Here is a 23,535-nt window from a genome sequence, read left to right as displayed (position 1 = left end):
CGATAGAAGCTAGAGGTCATGGTCTTTAGCCTCCTTGGTAGAGCAACTGACTCTTATGCGGAAGGTCGCCAGTTTGATACCAGCTCTGAGCGGGTTGGGTGGCATAGGACCGGCAGGGTTACATATGTGTGTGAATGCAAGAGTGGGTGGCCGTTTTCCAGTGTTGAGTTGCGACTGGAATGGCATCCACTGAGTAAAACATATGCTGGATAAGTTGGCGGCTCTTCTGCTGTGGTGGCCCCTGATTAATAAAGGGACTAAGCCGAAACGAAAATCAATGAATGCTAAAACAAATGACCCAATCTGTAGTTTTCTACAACTATATGGTATTACACTGAGGTACACGACAGTTGTTTACTGTAGTATATCTATAATACAGTAGTTATTATTACAGTTTATCAGTTCAATATAAAACAATATATTCACTAACACTGTTGTAAATGTAATACACTTTACTGTGGTATAGTTCAAAAACACTAAAGTATTAACTATAAATCAATATATTTTTTTCATGGGCATAATAATCAGGAAACATTTGTGTTTTTTATTTTATTAGCCTGTAGGCTGTTTTTTTTACTATGAAAGTGCAAGTGTCCATTGACTGCTGAACAACACAGGCTACAACCATCACAGAAGTTCACTAATTGTTTCCACCACTACATAGGCTACCCATAAAACGTTATCAACCATCACATTGTGAATGGCCCGAGTTTTAAGAAACTTATTAAGAGATTCAATTAGCGAAATTTAACAAGAAAAATATCAAATGGTAAAATATAGCCTAGCTCTGTTTGTGTATAAAAAAATTACAAAATGTGTTGAATCCAGCTATGGAACAAAATCAATGCCTAAAGTCTTGAATTAAAAAGCTTGTTGAATATCACAAACTGAAAAAAATAATACACCGTATTAACAAGTTCTTGCGTTTTAATGACTTGAATTCCAGGGTTTGTATTTTTAGGTCCTGAAATTTAACATATCTGTTTATTTAAGCTGTGAATATTTCAACGAAAAATATTTCAAACACGTTTTCATACTTAAAAATTCAATAATTCATATTCAATTTTCAGATTTCACTTACAAAATATTCAATACCCTTTAAAAATACGATGTATAATATTCAAAAGGTCATTTTCAGTTCATTTTATTTCAGTTCAAATATTCGCTTCCATAAATTCAGTGGATCAAATTCGACTGTTAAAATTCAACATTACATCCGGGAACTGCAGGAGAAGCAATAGATTGCAGATTGAAGATCGCAGCTGCTCTAGCTTTCACCAGCAGGTGGAGATGGAATAATGTAAGATTTTTAACCCAGTAAACAGGCGAGAAAAAGGCTAATAAAGGCACAAAAGTAGCATTTAATTTTAATATCAATGCCTTGGACATTATAAATAATAAAAAGTATGAGTAAAATGAGTAAATGAGGGTTTAGTCATTTATATTTGCCCTTATGTAACGGAAGCCAGCTGGTGATCGCGTAAAGCTCACCCCTCGGATCCAGGGACAGACGTTGTTCTGCAATCTTATCGGAGCTTGTCTCCCATGCTGGCTCGATACCTGCTCGGACCGGTGCGGTTACTTGCACATAAACCGTCTTTTGATGAATATGATGTTACACATTGTCTATCTTTATTGACTCTTTCTTCCATAGACGCGAAGTATTATATTGACAGCTAAAGAGTATAAACGTAAGAGAAACAGGAGAGGAAATATAATAATAATTATACAAAATAGATAAACATTGACAGGGCTAAGAACAATTACGAACAAAGATTTTCAAAACCAGAGAGATTTTATGAGAATGTCACAAAACAGTTTACTTGGAAATGTTAAACAGAGTTCAGGTATGATTTAAGGTTGGTTATGGATGGGGCGTCTGATTTAAAATAATTTAACATGCGAATGCATTAAAGGGGCGTCTTCAGTTATTCACACAGAACCGTCTAATATGGCATAACTATAAGGAGTAATTTTGCGCTGTTTAAACGCAGCTATGTCAGGATTGGCATAGGTTATACATTTTCATCATTTAAATTATTATTATGATTGTTAATATTATTATTGTATGACATTTTTTCTAATTTTTGGGGTTCTGCCATGGTTAAACGTTTGCCAAATGTCTTAGTTTGTCCAGATTATTGTTTTATTGTTATGTAGCCTGTAGGCGAGAAAAAAGGTAATAACGCAAAAGTGGCAACGTCGCAGCCAATGATAACTAATAAAACGAGTCGCCTGTGGTTTGATAATAGGCAGTTATAACTGACTTTGTTTTTATTAAACGAGAAAACCGTTATTTATAACTTTTCAGCGACCGTTTGTATTTTATGATTAGCAATGTTGATCTTTTTTGCAGTTATTAAACATATAAACTTATTTAAACTGGTTTAAACTTAATATAGTTGTCACTTGAGCTAGTTTCATAAGATTAATGTTTATAATGCGTGGTTTGACATGCGTGGTTGAGGGGTTCCTGCAAAGCAGCTCAATTCATCCTCATGGGGTATTACTGAGCTTTAATCGCCATCTACTGGAGAGAATGTATTTGCTCATTTATAACTCTTTTCTGCAAGTCTGTTTTATGATTTCACAAAGTCAAACCATTATGTTTTTATTTTATATTTTGAGATGATCATATTTAAATAAACAATTGCTAGGGTAGCTAATAGTTTCTTTTTTCTTGTTTTTTAAAAAAAATCAGTAGCTTATAAAATCCAAATTTTTGCTTGACAAAGTTATTAGTTTAGGATTCTTGATGCATTTTTGCTGTGTTGGAAACTCATAAGCTCACACTAAATCAATTATATCATCAGAAATGACAGATATAAGAAATCCATTAATATTCATCACTCTTTTTACAATTATACAAGCAATTTCGCGCCGACGTCAGCTCCACTTTCGGAAATGGTAAACAGCGAGGTGTTATTCATATAAGCCCAAGCATGACATATGTCATGATTAATATAATAATCGAAACACTCTTGTAGGCTATTCTTATGCTTGGCCAAATGTCATGACTTTCACTTTCATTTTACATTATTATGCACACGCCCAGATATCATCTGAAACTTTGGAAGAATTCCTATCAAATATTGACAGCCATCCAGCATCTCTTAATCAGTTTGATATGTGGCGCTGGCTCTGACTGGCCACCGGAGCTCGCGGCCACTCGTTCGACTTTGTCGTGAGCAAACCGCACACCACATGCATAAAAACGTCAATCATTTCATTAATTCATCAATTCATTCATTTTCCTTCTGCTTCGTCTCTATTTTAGAGGAAAAGCAATATTCTGGACAAACCAAAGACATTTTGCAAACGTTTAACCGTGGCAGAACCCCAACAACTAGAAAAAAAGAAGAGAAAGACGATAGCAAAGTGATAGCTAAAAAGGATAAATAGAAATATTAATTTAGAATCACGGATGACTTATTTAAGCGCAATAGCCCAAATACATGTCATAAAATAATAATAACAATCATAATTTAAATAATTAAATTATAACCTATCCCAATCCTGACATAGCTGCGTTTAAACAGCGCAAAATTACTCCTTATAGTTATGCCATATTAGACGGTTCTGTGTGAATAACTGAAGACGCCCCTTTAATGCATTCGCATGTTAAATTATTTTAAATCAGACGCCCCATCCATAACCAACCTTAAATCATACCTGAACTCTGTTTAACATTTCCAAGTAAACTGTTTTGTGACATTCTCATAAAATCTCTCTGGTTTTGAAAATCTTTGTTCGTAATTGTTCTTAGCCCTGTCAATGTTTATCTATTTTGTATAATTATTATTATATTTCCTCTCCTGTTTCTCTTACGTTTATACTCTTTAGCTGTCAATATAATACTTCGCGTCTATGGAAGAAAGAGTCAATAAAGATAGACAATGTGTAACATCATATTCATCAAAAGACGGTTTATGTGCAAGTAACCGCACCGGTCCGAGCAGGTATCGAGCCAGCATGGGAGACAAGCTCCGATAAGATTGCAGAACAACGTCTGTCCCTGGATCCGAGGGGTGAGCTTTACGCGATCACCAGCTGGCTTCCGTTACATAAGGGCAAATATAAATGACTAAACCCTCATTTACTCATTTTACTCATACTTTTTATTATTTATAATGTCCAAGGCATTGATATTAAAATTAAATGCTACTTTTGTGCCTTTATTAGCCTTTTTCTCGCCTGTTTACTGGGTTAAAAATCTTACATTATTCCATCTCCACCTGCTGGTGAAAGCTAGAGCAGCTGCGATCTTCAATCTGCAATCTATTGCTTCTCCTGCAGTTCCCGGATGTAATGTTGAATTTTAACAGTCGAATTTGATCCACTGAATTTATGGAAGCGAATATTTGAACTGAAATAAAATGAACTGAAAATGACCTTTTGAATATTATACATCGTATTTTTAAAGGGTATTGAATATTTTGTAAGTGAAATCTGAAAATTGAATATGAATTATTGAATTTTTAAGTATGAAAACGTGTTTGAAATATTTTTCGTTGAAATATTCGCAGCTTAAATAAACAGATATGTTAAATTTCAGGACCTAAAAATACAAACCCTGAAATTCAAGTCATTAAAACGCAAGAACTTGTTAATACGGTGTATTATTTTTTTCAGTTTGTGATATTCAACGAGCTTTTTAATTCAAGACTTTAGGCATTGATTTTGTTCCATATCCAGCCCTCTAAATCACCATATTTTGGGTCAAACATGTTCATATAAGTCTCGGTTCTTGTTCGGTGCGTCACTGAACTATTGACTCGATAACAGACCGTGAATCATACATCAGGGTTTTGTGAAAGGGAGCTCCGGCGAGGCACTAGGACCCTGCAGGTGCAGCAGAGATTTTTCAATAATGTGCAGTGCAGTCGCGTTCATAGGAGCGCGAGGGCAGCTGTTACAGCGTCCCTCTCGCGCAGCTGTTCCACAATCTCCAAAACACTGATCGCGGATACGGATCCAAAGTGTGCGGATAGTCCTCTTTTTCCTCTCCGAGACGCAGCGCAGCATCAGCCCAGCGCATCCAGCCGACATGGCCTCATCCGTGAGCGGAGCAGAGGAAGTGCGCGTGTCGGCGTTGACGCCCCTGAAGTTGGTTGGTCTGGTGTGTGTTTTCCTCGCGCTGTGCCTGGATGTCGGGGCCGTGCTGAGTCCGGCGTGGGTCACCGCCGATGACCAGTATCACCTGTCCCTGTGGAAGTCGTGCTCGAAGCCCGCTGCCTCCGCGACCTGGCGGTGCAACAGCACACTGGGAACCGGTGAGACCCGTTACTTTTGTAACTTTGCTGTAAACAATGTTCAGACAAGATGAGCTGTTCATGCATATTTTAGGATGCAGGGAAAACAAAAAAAGGGCGCAGTCTTTTTTTAAGTTAGTGAGCTGTAACGTGGCCCTGGAGGTGCATATTTAATTTATGAGATGATAACAAAAGGGGCCCTTCGCTCCCTGGCGCATCATTATTATCACTCATTGTTGAGGTCGTGCTTAACCAGCTCTTTCTATATAATGAGACAACAATTCTATAAAATTGTCAACAATATAGTCAAAAATTCGTGTTTACGATATTCTATCGGATTTGAATCAATGAAACAAAGCATTTTAATGTTATTTGTCTGTTTCAGCATTAATAATTTAGTAAATGCTAATACCTGATAGTAACGAGTGTCTGTCCCAGATTTAGCTAGCTTACATATTTGTTGTTGTGTATTTCGCATGTAATTAGGCTAGTTTAATACAAATTAACAAACGAATAAACTAGTCAACTTTGGAACAGCTTGTTTCTAATAGTTAAATTAATATATTTTATAAATACTACAAAGTTAAAAGATATAGGCTACTAGTTACACTTGGGTTTATTCGTTAGCAAATACTTAAAAATAAGTCCTGGCTAGTTTAAAGGAAACAGCTTGTGCCAATGGTTTTGGGGGAAATCAAGCCTGAATTCATTCTGTTTTCAGCAGACAAGACTCTTTCCAGCCAGGATTAATCTCATTACTGAGGCAGTGTTTGTGAAGAACGCTTCATTAATTAATTGATATCGATCCTGAACATTTAACAGGACGCTGTATTTTATTCACAGCTTGCTTTGGTGGAAGGGCTTTTGGATGATGTGGGAACGTGTGATGGAATCGGCGGTCCAGCTGGGGTTTCATTCTGCTTTTGTTGTCCACAAAATGAGCCTTTGTTAAAGTCTCCTCACCGGCCAAAAGGAGTGAGGTTAAGTTTGAGAGGAGAGCTCCCTTGAGGCCCTAATGTGGACAGATTAGTTACCAAGGAAACAAGTGCTGCATTCTAGAAATGTCATTTTGCTTTGAAACAGAAACTTCCCTCTTGGCATGCATGGAGGCTTGCTTTTGCGAGCATAGCTTTACTTGGAAATCCATTTTCATATGTTGGTCTTGAGGTATTCGTTGGCACATTTTTACGGCGCGGTCTCGGATGGCCTGAAGTAGTTAAGATTTAAGATGTTATTTTATGCCTGCTTTCCATTCACAATGTGCTTGGTTCTGGACTCCTTTAAAAAGCCCAGTTTGACTCCATATAAAGTCATGAAGCTCTAGTCAAAATACCAAGGCAGAGGCCTTGGTGAATGGCTTCCCTCGGCAGCGCATTATTGATCTGGGGGCTTTTTTTGTAATCAGTCACTCCATTTCCTCCGTGTGTCATGCCCTGTGCATTAAACTCAATCTCATTAGCTTGGCAATTACCGGCTGACTCGAGTACCGGCGTCTATATTGAGTCCAGGGCATGGTTTTAAAGTTTATCTGTGTCCATTGAACAACACAGATATGCTAACATAAACAACACTCCCGTTTTACACGCACACATCCACCCTAAATCCGAGGTTGTGAAAGCTCTTGGGGAAAGATAATCGTAAACAAGAGGAATGTGGCGAAAGTGTGTGAGTCTTTTTGTGCTGATGTTATGCTCGACTGGAGAGGAAGCAGCGGTTGAATGTGGAGTCCGCGTCGCACACTGTTTTCCCATCTGCGGACGGCGAGGAATGTGGAGACATTGAGTCTTATTGGCGGAATTCAGTCGCTCGTCTTTGACATTGGAGTTCTTATTTTCCCCCCTCATCATGGTATCAGATTGAAAGAACTAGCCAAGAGGCACTCGCTTGCCGAAAAACAGATTATAGTAATGAATGTTTTGATTTTTATCTCATCTCCTCATTTCCATCTGTAGTCCTGTAGGGGATTTTGGATAAGCTCCATTCTTCTGGAAACCCCTCAGACATGGAGCTCAAGGTTACATAAAGTCGAAATTTTTTCTCAGATGGGGGAAAGACATGTTTGTTGACGATTCGCAGGCTTTTGGTGGCTATCCATAGAGGTTGAAGTGTTAGGGGTTCTGTTTTCATGTCTCTCTTCAACTTCCTGCGCTGACAGACGTACTTATAAGGTTGAATCATAAACCTTTAAAGGCTTTGTTTATGTTCGAAACTATAGTACGGCAGAATGGAGCTGAAGTAGCCTAGAGCTGCTCTCAGCCATCACTGAAAATGATGTTTTGACATGATTTAGTACTAGAAATGATGATTTTCTGGCTGAGAAAATTATAGATCATTTTCCCAGGCTGATGAAAATGCTTCTATTTACAGATATCGCTCTGCAATAACAAAACCCTGCGACAGGATCCAGCGCATTTATGGGTTTGTTTAAACAAACAAGTATCGAGGTCTTATGAAATGGAGTCCTTTCTCGGGTTCAGTAATTGAATCATTTATTATGAGACGACTGCACAAAAACGCTAATGTAGTGTTTTGTTTCTTTGTAACAATGTGTAAAGTCATTTCTGCTATTTTTATAACTTCCTAAAGCAAGTCATTGCAAAATGTGAAAATGGTATGCAGTAGTTTGGTGTTTGTAACAATTTTTTTTAGTAATATCTAATAGGGCTGCACGATATTGGAAAAAAATACATACATATTAACATACATATTTTGTTTTTCTGCGTTATACATTGCGATATGAAATCTATTTTAACCAAATTGAGAGGTGAAAAGTAACAAATTACATTTACTCACGTTACTGTACTTTTTTTTTCTAGTTTTTTTGATAATTTATACTTTTTAGTGTAGTGTTTAAAATCTGTAATTTAATTTTGACTTAAATATGATTTGCCTAAAGTATTGCTCTTTGCTACATTTTAAATCATATCCGTTTCTATCAGAGTAAAAAAAAATAAATGTATAAAGCAATCCAACGAAAAATAAGAAAATCGCGCTCGGAAATCATGTCATTGCAGCAGCAGCATTTGAAATATTCTGCGGGTAAAATAGTCTATTTACTGCTGGAGTTAGATTTATAAAGATCATTATTATGCGGAAATAAAGCAGTGCACATGATATAATCCAGTACACGATGGATGCGGGGAGACTTCTTTCCCATCGCATACACAAGGAAAGCTAAAGCAGCGCGTGCGCCGCGCATTGCACCTGATCGGCGGCATGTGCAGATAAATCTATCTGTCTGTTCTAGTTACCCATCTATCTTTCTGTTTTATTTTAATTATTTTATTTAATATTTAATAATTTTAATTTTCAATTGCACCAAGGCCTATGCCAACTTCATCTCATGTTTCCTTAACCTGCAACTCTTTATTTTACAAATTTTTATATATATATATATATATATATATATATATATATATATATATATATATATATATATATATATATATTATAAAGAACTGTATGCTTCTTAAGCTTTATGTGGACAATCGCCTGTTATATCATAATTTTTGTTGTTGATTGTCAGCATGATGTAGGCCTTTATAATAAAATGTATACGATATAGCTAGAATGACATTTGTACATGATCAAACTAGGGTGCAACTTCAGAAAAAAACAATGCTAAAACGGTTTTAAATTTGTTTTTGTTTTTTTAGTTTGGGCCCAAACAAATATTTGATCGTGTTCGTAACATTGCTAATGTTCGTTAGCACCAGGATTAGATATTAACAGGGACTTAAAGCAAAATTGTCTTTGCACAAGTTAGCTAACATAGACGTTGCATTAGAATTTGTCAATTTGTTTAAAGTGTTAAATAGGCTAATCTGTGAAATATTTTAAATAAGTATATAATTTTTTGTCTTAAATTTTTAAAGTTCCATAAAAACAACTAATTGAAGATTTATATCCTCTTATGCCTTTTGAGAAATAGAGACTCTTTACTCATGAGTACATTTTTAATGAGTTAATTTTTACTTTTTCTTGAGCAGATTTATAGACATGTAGCTTTACTTTTACTTAAGTAAATTTTACTTATACTTTTACTTGAGTAGAATATTTTATTACTCTTTCCACCCCTGACTTTGGACTGAATAACTTTTCTTTTGTGAAGAATTCACTATTTCAGAACATTTGGGGTGATTTTATAGGTGAGTGCATCTACATAAATTATTTAAATTAACATTAAACTCAATTTTTTAGGATGGGAAAACATGAGAGGAATAAAGTGGTTTATTTTTTTCTGGTAAGTCTAAATGAAGGTTGGACAAGTATATTTACAAATCTAAAGTAAAATGACACTATAAAAATGTGATTTTATTAGTCTTTGTAACTGAAAAAAGTGATTAGTTACTTTAAATAAATGAGTAAACCCGTTGCTTTAAAAGTAACATTGATTTTACTTTTAAAAATCGGTAAACCCATCAACTTAAATTTGAATTACACAGACGGTTTGTTTGTGCGTAATAATTATATAATAATTATAAGGCAATGATTTTAATTAATTAATTTTTTTGAGTAAAGTAAACAAATCACTTTTTTACCATGTGTTTAACAGAAAAAAATGCAAACAAATGCAATTAATATATTTTAAATCCACAATATCGCCATTAATCTACAAGCTCCTGGTCAACAATAATTTATACTTGACATTGCAGATCCAGTAATGTGCGGATGGACACATTGCGATATCGATGCTGAAACGATATGTTGTGCAGTCCTAAAATCTAATATAAGTCCTAAAATCTAATACTAACACTTCCCTTCTTAGACTTTACAGACCTGAAACTTGCCTTTAGTACTTATTCATTGTTGCTCTTAGTTGTGTAAATTGCTTCCTTGTCCTCATTTGTAAGTCGCTTTGGATAAAAGCGTCTGCTAAATGACTAAATGTAAATGTAAATGTAAATGTAATATTTCAGAGCAATTTAAAACCTTAAAAAACACTTTATGTTATTAACGACCAGCATTAATGTTCTTGTTAGTGTAACTTCTGTAACTGTACAAAGATGTTTTTATTTGTGATGCATGGTGTTGCAAGATTATTATGTCACTGAATAGTACAAAACGGATGAAACCTTTAAAATTTGCTCTTGTTTTGGCAGACATATTGTAAAATAGAGTATTTTGCATGTTGCATTGATATACCAGTAGCTGCAGCAAATGTCTTTAGAGTGAGTCACTGAACAATACATTCAAAAACACCTATTCATTTAGGAACAAAGCAACTGATTCACTCAAAATGATTCATTTATAAGTCAAAACACATGACTGCTCTAATGAGTGAGTCTATGAATCATTCACTCAGCTAATGTGCTCACGAATACGGATTTATTAATAATCACTAATTTACCTAGCTGATATATTGACAAGCATTGATTCATTCATGAACTGCAACGAGCGACTCACCATTGTCATTGACTAAGTTGAGTAAAAACACTGATTCGTTCAATTTATGATTAGTAGTAACTCAAATAATTTGCTTACATTGATTCACTCATAAGTCAAAATAAACAACTGTTCATAGTGAGTGAGTCATTGAATCATTCACTTAATTGGTTCACATACACATATTTATTATTTAAAATCAAGCATCTACACTTGTAAGTGGGTCATTGAATCATTTACTCAGCAGATTCGTTTACAAAATCTAATTAATTCATTATTTGACAGTTCATTCGAAAACACTTATTCATTCAGGAGCAAAAAAACTTTATGAGCAAGTCATTAAATAATTTATTCAACACAATTCATTCATGCGTCTAAACGGATGGTTTCCTGAAGAGTGAGTCACTGAATTATTTACTCAGCTAATTTATTCACAAACACTAATTTACTAATTTTTTAAAACAAGTGACTTTACTGGATCAGTGGATCATTGACTAAATATACACCTAGCCAATTCATTCATGACTTTCAACAAGTGATTTTCATCACATTAAAATCAATAACTGAGTCATGTAAAAACACTAATTTATTCAGGATCAAAACATGTGGAAATGTATAATGTATAAATCACTTGAATCATTAAAATTATTATGAATCATTAAATCGTTCACTTCACCTTTTTTTCTTACACTGATTAATTACTGAGTCAAAACGAATGACTCTCCATATGAGTGAGTCAATAAATCATACAGATTCATTATTTGAAAACAAGCACAGATTCTCATAAGCAAGACACTGAATCATTTACTAAGCAGATTAATTCACAAAAAACTGATTCATTCATTATTTGATACAAATGCATAAAAGTTTGATAACTTGCATAATAAATGTAATACTCTGAGTGGTCTGGATGCTTGTATTTTGACCTGATTTAAAAAAAAAAAATCTTGTAAATGCCAAGTTTCCGTTTTGTATTTAAACTGGTGAGGAGACACATCTACTGACCCATCAAGCCATTTCATTTAACAGATTTTTGGTAGTTATCAGAGCGTGACTCTCATCCTATTCAGATCATTAAATAATTCACTGGTTTATTCAAAAACACTGGGGGCTCTATTTTTACGATCTAGGAGCAAAGTCTAAAGCGCATGTCAAAATCCACGTTTGCTATTTTAAGGACGGCAAAATATGCTCTGCGCCGGGGTGCAGAGTCTAACAGGGTTGTGCTTATTTTCTTAATGGGTTATGGGTGTGTTTTGAGCATAACGTTCATTAAGCCAATCAGTCTTGTCTCCTATTCCCTTTAATGCTGTGTTCACACACTTCATTCGCGCGTCAAATCCGCTTCATTCGCTCCTCAAATTCACCTCACAATTGACGCGTATTCAAGTCATGGGCGGGGCTTCTTACTGCTCGGGGACTCTAGCTTCATTGCTAAATGGCTAACATGGATTTTATTGAGAGAATAACTTCGTTAATGTGCTTTATGAAGGCTGTGTCAGTTTGTTTGGAACCGTATCTGAGTCCACTAGATCCTTTCAGAGGTGCACCCAGCTTTGTGAGTTCATAAAGTCCTCCAGAAACTTAACCTGGATGATGGAGGCTTTCAGCTGTGCTTCCAACTGAGCCGAGTCTTGTTCGGTGTCGGCAGTAGTATTTCCTCTCGAGACACCAACAACAGGCGCTACGACATAAGCACACCCTTACAAGAGAAAGTTCCTGATTGGTTACGCAACGCGAATGTCAAATTTTCAAACTGAAGCAATTATCCGAAACACGCGTTAAGCACGTCAATTACGCAAAATGCACAACTTGTGCCGTTTCATTCGTGCCGTAGGATCTCTATTCGCGTCTTTGCATTGACTTAAGATGTAAATCACTCGCGCTTGACGCTTCTTCCGCGTCTGGTGTGAACGCAGCACAAGAGTCAGTTGAGTCGTGCTGTGGCGCATTTGCTATTTAAATGGCGACTTTGTAAGTAGAAAAACCGAACGCTTTAGAAAACAATTAAACAAACTATCTGCAGCACGAACAAGCTTCCTCCATTCGGCCTCTTTACTTTCTCTTTACATTACTTTTACTCTTTACTCCTTTTGTTCTGTAGATAAGTAAACGGCACTGTTGCCAACTATTTTCAATGAAAAGGCACTACCCTCCGTCCGAAAAGTCACTAAAAGTCACTAGATTACGTCATAAGTCAATTTGCATATTACTGACGTCATCAAGTTCTACGTCTTGTTTGTTTAACAGCCTATAGTTAATAAATGGGTATTTGTAGTTGCACTACACTTTATGCAAGCATGTCAATTTAACTAAATTTATTGCTGTTTGAATACAGTATATCAATATAGATGTGTAGTGAATTTGCAGTAATCTCCCAGGCGTAATAAACTCACACAAGTTTCGAAACTGTCACTAAAATATCTATGATAGTGAACAAGAAAAGATTAAACGGTCATAAATTGTTAAAATAAAGGAGAGGCAGATCAGTTTGACTGTACAATGAAAATACCTCCCACTGCCGGTGCTAAATCGTTTGCCGTAGGTGCGCAGAGCCGTGATCTGCTCTCAGGCTGCAGGTGGGAGAGACTGCTGTTTGAGGACGGGCTGTTAGTGCTCTGAGGCGGGGGAGGGGTCGAGAAGAGTAGGGACGGTACAGAATGGACAAATGACAGTCTATAAAATTTCCAGTAACACACAAAAAAGTCACTAGATTTGTTGCTAGTCGCTTTTTGGAAAATTTGTCACTAGGGGGGTGCTAAAAAGTCACTAAGTTAGCAACACTGGGAAACAGTGTTGTACACACTCCACTGAAGACATCCATCCATAATAAGATGTCTGGTCAAAAAAACTGAGTTATATCCAAACACACGTCCTATTCTTATGCCCCAAATGGTAATGCATGTTTCCTAAACCCGACAGATGGACAAATCTATACTTGTTTTCATCAAAACAAATATAATAAATATAATATTTATTATATAATAAATGCAAATAATAACTAATAATGCTAGGTATTATTTAGGTAGTGGTAATGGTTTTTATATCTATATAGAAAATATTATATTTTGTAACATTTTAATCCTTTAATTTGTTTTTATATGTAAAGATATTTCTGTATTGCTGTTCATCCTGTGTATATTAAGCAATGTGTATGCATTTGGACCCACACAGGTGCATAACTAACGCACTCTGCAATGGACTTTTAGAGCAGATTTTAGTTGGTCAATGGCGTAGTCTATTTCAGTTCCTCAAAATAGCAACGCACAAACAATGCACCTTAAAACTGCTACTTTTCAGAGCAGTACACCCATGAATCCACAAAGTGGTACAATTGTATTTGCTATTCAAACAACGTGGCACAAAGCGTGAAAATTAGGGCTGCGCTGGTCTGAACATGTCTTGCGCCTTATTGCTCTGGGTGTATGATAGAGCCCTGAATCTTTCACTAGCCGCATTATTACTGAGTTGCTGGAAAGTCAGACTGTCTTTCGGCTCTGTGTTTAGCTGACAAATGAAAAATGCAAAACAATTATTAACATTGTCTCCAAAATATTAAAATGATGCCTAATTATACATTACTCATTGAATAAGTAAATATTACCTCAGCCAACATAGCTAAAGAGACTTTGCAAGTCACTCCTCAGAGACCGTCTACTCATAACCCATTTTTCCTCTGCCTACCTAATGAGAATGGTCAGGAGTTCTGAAGTGCATGTGAGATTCCACACATTTACTGTCAGGTGTCCAGATATGGAAGCAGGCGTAGTGTTTCAGGCGACTCTTTACTGCTTGCCCCCTCCCTCTGTCCTGCGTTCCACAGAGGATTCAGTGCTATTTCTGGGCTCTACTCTAGCTGAGTGTCTCAGAGTGCTTGAATGAAAGGCAGAAACAAGAGGGACTGAAGGAGAGAGAAAGGGAGGGAGGAATACATTATGCGATGCCCCATTTAGCCCAGCAGAGTTGTCGATAAGCTTTCTGCTGCCCTTAGAGGTTCATTCTTTCAAATACGCAAACCCAAGAAATGAGTTTGTGTGTCAGCTGTTCTGAGGGCATGTGCATTGACGGTTTCTTAAAAGGAATAGTTCACTAAAATAAATTTTAACTTTAACTGTTTAAAGGTTTCACTTGATAAGATTTGTTTACTGCCTTGGTTAATATGAATCAACAATAAAAATACTTATAAAGGATTTAAAAAGGTAAAATGGAAAGATGGTAATATTCTATTATGTATTTGCGTCAAAATTTGTTCATCTTTGAAGAAAAAAAACTAGGTGATTCTAGTATTACGAGTACATTTTTGCATCTCCTTGATAAATCTTTTTTTTTAAAAACAAAGTCTAATGAAAATGTCTTGAATAGCAACAAATCATATTAAGTTATCTCTGCCTATAATGCTTGTATATTATGTGTATGTATATGTTTATCTAGGGACATTATTTTCTTAAAAAAAGATTACCTTAAAGACTTCCACAATAGCTATTTTTTGACTTTCTCCACCTCCTGAATCATACATTCAGCTTCTTATTTACATTTTTTTTGTGTTTACTCTACTGAAAGTCTCCTTAATATAAAAGAAACGTTTGCATGAGACGTAAGTTTTCTGAATTACTTGTAATTTTAGTAATAAAAAAAATATACATTTTGTGTCTGTCTCTATATTTTGCTCAACTTGGTTACATCAGTTGTAAAAAGACTAAAGCACTGATAGAGATAGCATGTGACTTGCTCCATGTAATGTCACTTCCTCTGGTGGGAAACTGGATTTTTATAATTTATCTCTCATTAATTTAAACAAACATTTTTGGATACACCAATAGTAGATTAATTATTTGTTATTAATGATGCAATTTTTAATTATTAACTCCGTTATCGTGATTGATATTTCAGTGTATCTCTCATTCACTTTTTTTAAAACAATAATGAAAATACATAAAACTGTTATTGGTTTCAAGTTGAACAATAATTAACCACAGTTAAAGTAAAATGATCAAATGTTCTGTAACACATTTAAGCATTTTGAATTGTTTCATATCAACAGTCGATTTGGCTCACAGTTATTAATAAATTTGTTGAATATAAATTTTGTAACAAATATTAACCCTTTGATGCACAAGCTATAAAATATATATAGAAAAAATAAACGTAGACGGGTCTCTTTAGACCCATGTAGTGTATCGACAGGTTAAAGGTGCAGTATGTAAGTTTGACACCCACTGGTTGAACTAGGTATTACACAACAGGTTCAAAACACATGCAATAGCAGGTTGCCAGATTGACGACTCCAATAGCAGTGTGCCTGACAGTCGTGCCGAAAGGCTGATTTAAATCTTTCCATATTAAAAGTTTTTGTTCTATCCAACACCTGAAATTTATATTTTAGATACGGCTTATATTTTTGCTAAACAACAAAAACTGACAATGATAACCTCAGGTACACCTCATGTGCTTTATTAAGTGTTAAATGTGAATAATATGAGTTCACCTTAGATCTTGAAAATAAAATAAACCATTGGAAATTGAACTTTAGAACTGTAACTCCGTACAAGCCAACACATATCAGTGATTCTTGAACATTTAATAGTTGTAAAGAGGTTTAATATGTATTAGATTATAAATTGTACCATTTCGTTGGAGTGCAGTAAGCGCACTATTGTGTGCATCTGAAGGGCTGTATTGAAATTTCTGTTGTGTTTTACCTGGTGTAAACAACCAAATTTTGCTTATCACCACAAATCTCAACACATAGCGTAATGTTAGAAGACATGGTTGCACTGTAACCTGCTCACCAATTTTTTACATTCATAGTATTTATATTATTTGCTAATTAATAACCACCTCATGTGGAACTATGAATCTGCGTCTCATTTTGGAGTCTGCTACTGTCCTCTGGAGGTTGCATGGGTGCTGGTGACCAAAAAAAGACACATAACGCACATTTTTCAAAGCAGAATATCAAACTTTAGCATTGTTTATCAGATAAACAAGAATGCTCACTTAGCATGTTTCAAATCTGCAAACATATTATGGTATTTTTATGCTTTGGATGAGTTAAAAACTTACATACAGCACCTTCAACAAAGATATTGTATAAATAATATGAGAAAAAATGATTGCCAACTCTTAAAGTTCAATAATATGCAATGCAAAAATGAACTTTCATGAAACAAAAAGGGAAATTCAGAATTCTGAAATACTGCTTTACAATGATTAAAAAGAACATTTGATACTTTATTCAGTGTGTTCCAAAATGCATTACATACTCTTGTATTTGAAACAAGCCATTTTTAGCCGTCTTCAGTGCATAAACGAGGTATATATGCAATGAGCTTTTATTCTGCTCTGATCTGGTGCATTAATATAATATGAATACAGTGCATGCAGTGTAATAGGATAGGAGACTGATCCCCCATCTGTGTTTTTTCCTTTATTGATTTAATGCAGACTGGCAGATCGCCACATTGGCTTTGCTGTTGGGTGGAGCGTTTCTTATCCTCCTCTCCTTCCTGGTGGCCCTGGTGTCTGTTTGCATTCGTTCCAGGAGACGCTTCTACCGACCGGTCGCGATTATGCTCTTCGCTGCAGGTGAACCAGACACAACTGTCTACGCACACACATACACTAACATTGTAGACATTAATGACTTGGCTTCCCATTTCTGTTCTCCATGCACATTATATTAGGCTTCATGTATTATTGAATCGAAAATATGTTGTCGCAACTGCCGCGGCTAATGGAGCGGGAAACAGCCGATGCATTATTTGCATCCTAACAAATTTTCTTCCATCGCACGCTCGCTTCATTAATCAACCGCTCTCCGTCACAGGGAAAAGATGTAAGGTGTATCTGAAACAAGCATGTTCGCGTTTGGTTTGAGAGGATTTTTAATTCGCTTTGAAGTCGGGTCTCACTCAAGAGCTTTATCAAGCTGCAAAGCCCATTGAGGATTTCCAAGACTTTTAATGTTCTTAACCTACTTTTGTCTCTTTGATGATTACAAATTTCATTGCCAGCGCTCTTCTGTTTCTCACAGTGGTCCTGCAGGCCTGCTGTTTGGTGCTGTATCCCATCAAGTTCATCGAGACCATCAGTTTGAGAATATACCACGAGTTCAACTGGGGGTACGGTCTGGCCTGGGGAGCCACCATCTTCTCCTTCGGCGGAGCCATTCTCTACTGCCTGAACCCTAAGAACTACGAAGATTATTATTAAACCACAGCCACAATGCACTTCGATGTCCCTCTTCACTGTTGTGATAGCAGCTCACGCACTGAACTGACACAAAGACCCTCAAAATGCGGGGCAGACGCCGAGCTGATAGATCCATATTTTGATTCTCCTTCAGAATGCTCTATTATTCAATTAAACCCTTTCGTCACACTCTTTCTTTTTCCGTCTGTCATATCTCTCTCTGCTCGTGCCGTTTTAACACGTCTGATCATCTTCTGACTGTCAGATGAGCGTTTGACTCCAGATGTCAGTCTGCGTTCGCAGGAGAGCTGCTAGTCTGTGATGTAATCAGCAGGGAAACCTCCATCTGTGGTGGGATCTGAAGCGAGGCAGACAGATGCCTGCAAATCTGACACTATCAAACTTTGCCATGAGAGACGCAGCATTTGTTTTGGGATTTGACAGATGCAGGAGAGAAGGTTTAAAGGCAAATATAGTCTCTGGAATGCATCAGAAGATAAAAGAATAAACAAGCTGCGTCCGAAATTGCATACGTCCCTACTATATAGTATGTGAAAAACAGTATGTGAGTCAAGTAGTTTGAAAAACAGCAAGCCAGAAATACCTGAATGCCATACTGCTTCTGGCGAAATTTTGTAGTGCGCATCTGATGGATGCTACACTATCCTATGATGCCACATTTGAAAATTCTTGAATGTGAGTAAAGCAACACTATTGATGTGGATGATTCATTTGATAGTCACAATGGCAGAATGCTGAAAATCCACTCATACTATATAAAACTTCCTTTTATAATGGTCGTTTTCGATTCCATTATATGTTCGTTATATCGTATAATGCAGTGTTTCCCAACTCTGTTCCTAAAGGCACACCAGCAGTACACATTTTTAACCTCTTTCGAATCAAACACTCCTGAATCAACTCATCAGAAGAGACTCTAAAGCTGTTTAGGTTGATGGGTCAGATAAGGGAGTTATCCAAAATATGTACTGTTAGTGTCCTTCCAGGAACAGAGTTGGTTAACACTGGTATAACGATCGTGCAATTTTGGAAGCAGCAACATCATAGGTATCAAAGTCAATTCCTGGAGAGCCGCAGCTCTGCACAGTTACCTTGAACATCTTGGTTAGTTGCATCAGCTGTTTTGATTAGGGTTGGAGCAAAACTGTGCAGACCTGCGGCTCTCCAGAAATTGACTTTGACATCTGTGAGTTACAGTGTTATTAGTGCACAAGAGCAGTCAAACTTTTGAGTATAATGATAAGCTTGTCAAAAACAGCCTTGAGGTGGAGGCACATTCACAAAAATCAAGCAAACTTTCACAGACAAAACGGTTCATTGCACAGTTCACCAAAAAAAAGAAAAAAAAGTCTAATTTAAAATCAAGCTTTGTTTGATTTCATGTTTGCGGTCAAGTTGGTTTTGTTAATAAACCGCTAAAACGTGACACACATCCCACAAAAAATCCCATAGAATCGATCTAATCAGATTGTGACTTTGAACCTTTTGAAGCGTTTCTAATTTTCTGTGCCTTTTGCATCAGACGCTAAGCCAACAATCCGTGGACATGACGTCTGAGGCCGAGACTACGTTTTGTTGGTCAACACAGCAAATTCACGCAAACAGTTTTTAATCCTCTGCAAAATATTTTGCTGATTGAAATTACGCAGACAAAATAAAGGACTATATGTAGCGAAGTGTGAAGTGCAGATCAGATCAAGCTACATTCTGTTGGTCAACATTACTAATTAGTTTGACCAGTTTTTGAACTCATTGCATTTTTTCAAACGCGTGGAATCATTTTGAGCAGAATTTTGTCTAGTCTGTAGTCTAGAAGTGTCAAACTCAGTTCTTGGAGGGCCGCTACCCTACACAGTTCAGTTCCAAATACTTGGTCACACTGCCCTATAAACATCCATTTATACGCATACGAGTGCGGCAGACCGGATACGCAACCTCCTGCGTCAAGTTTCGCTATTCACTGCATTGAAAAATTCAAGCTTGGTGCATTCTGACATGTGAAATCGTGGTTGTGTAAGACTAATACATGACCTTTCTGGACAGAAATTGTCTAATCATTGTTTTATCCCGCCCCTTTTTGCAGCGCTGTACAACAGAATTTGGCATGCTCAAACTCTAGTGTGACCACGGCTTTACCTGTAGGTTTCAAACAAGCCTGAATGACTCAATTATTTTGATCAGGTGTGTTTAATTAGGGTTGGAACTCAAGCCCCGGTCACACTGCACTTTTTGCCCCATAGACTTTCATTCATACAAGTTTTGCAGTTCGCTGTGTTGAAAAGTTCAAACTTGGTAAACTTTATCCTGCGAAATTGCGTGAGACCAATCGAAGATCAAACATGTCCTTTCTGGACAGAAATTTAAAATATGGACCAATCGCTTGTTTTTAAAAAAAAAATTACTAACCATCTTGTTTAATCCCGCCCCTTTTCGCAGTGCTGTGTGACCGCGGTATTACCTGTAGGTTTCAAACAAGCCTTAAGGACTCAATTAGTTTGATCAGGTGTGTTTAATTAGGGTTAAAACAAAACTGTGCAGAGCCGCGGCCCTCCAGGAACTGAGTCCCAAATTGCGCACACTATACACCTCCACACTCAACAGCATAGTATATGAATGTAGTGTCGTCCCAAATGGAACACTAATGTTTTTTTTTTTTTTTACCAAGCGGAAATTCAAATTGTTTCCCGTTTGCTTTCACAATCCAAAATAAAAAAAGTAATCCAAATGGTTGTTGGTAGATCGGATACGGTTGCGGCTGGAAGTTAGCGAGATTTATTTATATTATTTATTAAATTTCACATTTATTGATTTTGTTAACGTTTACCCCCACCCCAACCCTAAACCCAACTGTCACAGTAACGTAAAAACTGTAGCTGTACCAAGTATTATTTATGCTATTTTTAACCCTAAACCCAATCGTCACAGTACTGTGAAAATATGAATTATTGTTATACAGTGTCATAAAAATTGCTGCCATAATAATGTACATATCGCACTTCCGGCCGGCCGATCTAGACTTTACCAATCCAGCGTCAGTGCCCGAAAGCTCCACCCCTTCCGCTACATCAGCAAAGCAGCGGCCGTTGAGTGTGTGATGTGTCCAACAATCTACACTTCTGTTTAACGGTTGAAGTTTTCAGTGTGAACGCACTACTTACACTATTTATACTAAAAAATGCCATAGAATAGTGCATAAGTATGCGATTTGGGACGCACATTTTGACACTTGCGCTGTTGTCTATTGGCAATAGCATATCGATGTATGAAAGTCTTAAAAATCAAGCAAAACTCTGTAGGTCGGTGAGGTGAAATTAAACATTTTGCACAAAAGAGGTTCTTGTTCAGTGACAGTAATGCATGAAGCATCAACATAGTTTGTTAAAATGAAGCCACATTTTGTTGATAAACAGAATTATATCTAATTTAAACCAGTTGTAAAATCTGCTGGAGAAAACATTTTACGCTTAAGCAGATTTTCACGCAGCATCGATTACTATTGAAATAGCATATATTTCAATGTTAAAAACGTATCACACATTTATGCATAGATAAGCAAAGCAAAACTCTCTTAATGCTAAGAAACAGCAATTATTTTAAGCACAAATCATGTACATAGCACACAAATAGTTTCTTCGTGCACATCTGAATACATGTTTCATTTTTAGGGGATCTGGTAGAAGATACTTTGCATTGTAGAGAACCTAGGTCTTGTGGTGTTTCGAAGCCTTGCATATAGACTAGTGTTTTGACTGGTATCTGAAGAGTGATTGTTAGTCTTCTTTTGCATACGTATTCAAACAGGTAGTCAAAAGCAGACTGTAGGGTTGTTTCTTAGCACTGTCGGTCTGTTGTGCGCATGTTAGTGTGTTTGAACGAGGATGCATGTATCATTTGAATGCGTGTTTGAGTGATTGCGTGCTTTCTGTTGGGATTTTTTCCTGTCCCGTATGCAGTTGTGACATACTGTACTAATTTATATACTAACCAAAATAAAGAGATAAATAAGAACAACGCTGTTCCGTCTCCATGTTTTAAAGTCCCTGTGAAATCATTCATTCTCCTTTGGCTTAGTCCCTTATTTATCAGGGGTCGCCATAGCAGAATGAATCGCCAATTTATCAAGCGTCTGTTTAAGGCAACGGATGCCCTTCCAGCTGCAACCCATTACTGGGAAAAATCCAAACATACACTCATACGCAACAGCCAATTTGGTTTATTCAATTCCCCTATAGCACATGTATTCGGATTTGGGGGGGAAAAAGGATGACCCAGAGGAAACCGTCGCGAACACGGGGAGAACATGCAACTCCTCACAGAAATGCCAACTGACCCAGCCTTGGCTCGAACCAGCAACCTTCTTGTTGTGAGATGAAAGTGCTAACCACTGCGCTACCGTGCTGTGTCACTTAAATGGATTTCTTTCAACGATTTCACTTCAGTTTCTCATCTAATCATCTGACCAATCAAATGCTCTATAGTATCTGACAAGTCCCGCCCCCTTCAAGACACACTTGAGCCACTCCACTCTAATGCCGAGTTCAGACTGCATGATTTTCAAAGTAGTCGTGTCACAGATGTTTTCACACTGCATGACTATCTGGGCTAGCGTTTCGTCGCTAGGGGCTTTCACATTGCATGACTTTACTATAGGAAGATTTGCCGACAACTTCGTCCAAACTACGTCTCACAGCCAAAAACACGTAGTATATCTTTTGTTATTAACTACATAATGAGAAAGAAGTCTTTAATGGGGTAGAAAATGTACATGTTTGCTAACCTGGGCTTAAAGGGAATTAGCCATTTCTCCTCAACACTGATAATAAACAAATTTATTTCTGTATGAAACGTCAAACAGACACGGTAGCTCCTGAGTCCTGTCAAACCTCCACTAGTTTTTCCTCCATTTCGTGGGATCAAATAAACCAAAAAAGAGCGCTTTTAACTTCTCCCCCAGCCTCCCGCTGGCCTGCAGCAGGTATACACACACACACACAGGCAAGTGAATGCCGCTCTCTCATTGGCTGTAGGCGATCACCGATGGTATTTTCAGTCAAAACTCAATTCACACGGCATGATTTGAATCGCCGACAGCTCCAAATATTTAGCATGCCAAATATCTCGCAGGCATCGGCGACTCATGGGCGATTCTCTCAGATCGCCTTTGATAGTTGATCGTCTTTGATAGTTCATACTGTGTGATTGTCACTCACTTGCACGAGCACTGATTTGCCTGTGATTTCAGGCATTTGTCAGCGATTTCTCAACCTGTCGGCGAGCCAAAATCGGGGCTAAAATCACGCAGTCTGAACTAGGCATAAGGGTGCTTTCACACTAGCACTCTTGGTCCGCACCCGGGTTCATTGAGTAGGGTTTGTTTGCGGACTCCAAGACAGGGACATAACTTTTAGTACGCTAGAGGTGTAACTTGCAGTTATGGAGACATGACAAAACTGGGTTGTCGGCAAGATAGCGTACATCACAGTTATTGATGTCTATGACCACAACCCTAAACCCAACTATCATTGTTATTATTGTCTATACCTTACCAAATCTAAACCCAACCATCACGGGTATTAACGTCTACACTTCCCCAACATCACAGTTTTTAATGTACAGCCGCGAATTGCAGATGCTTTCATGTTATTTGCAACCACAGGGGGCGACGCTGAGTAGGCTAACTGTCATG

At 37.0% G+C, this 23,535-nt stretch overlaps 1 protein-coding gene across 1 annotated transcript; it reads left to right on the top strand.

Annotated features, from left to right (window-relative positions):
- Nucleotides 1-4,824: 4,824 nt before the first annotated feature.
- tmem47 (transmembrane protein 47) lies at nt 4,825-21,857 on the top strand. Its single transcript, NM_214763.2, is given in 3 exon segments — nt 4,825-5,273; nt 17,082-17,222; nt 17,671-21,857. Coding segments are annotated over 3 exon segments (546 nt in total). The 5' UTR covers nt 4,825-5,047; the 3' UTR covers nt 17,850-21,857.
- The last annotated feature ends 1,678 nt before the right edge of the window (nt 21,858-23,535 follow it).

Source organism: Danio rerio, chromosome 8 (genome assembly GCF_052040795.2).
Source record: "Danio rerio strain M-AB ecotype USA chromosome 8, GRCz13ab, whole genome shotgun sequence".
NCBI lineage: Eukaryota > Metazoa > Chordata > Actinopteri > Cypriniformes > Danionidae > Danio > Danio rerio.
Note: the sequence above shows the minus strand (reverse complement) of the source record. Positions and strands in the feature narration are given on the sequence as shown.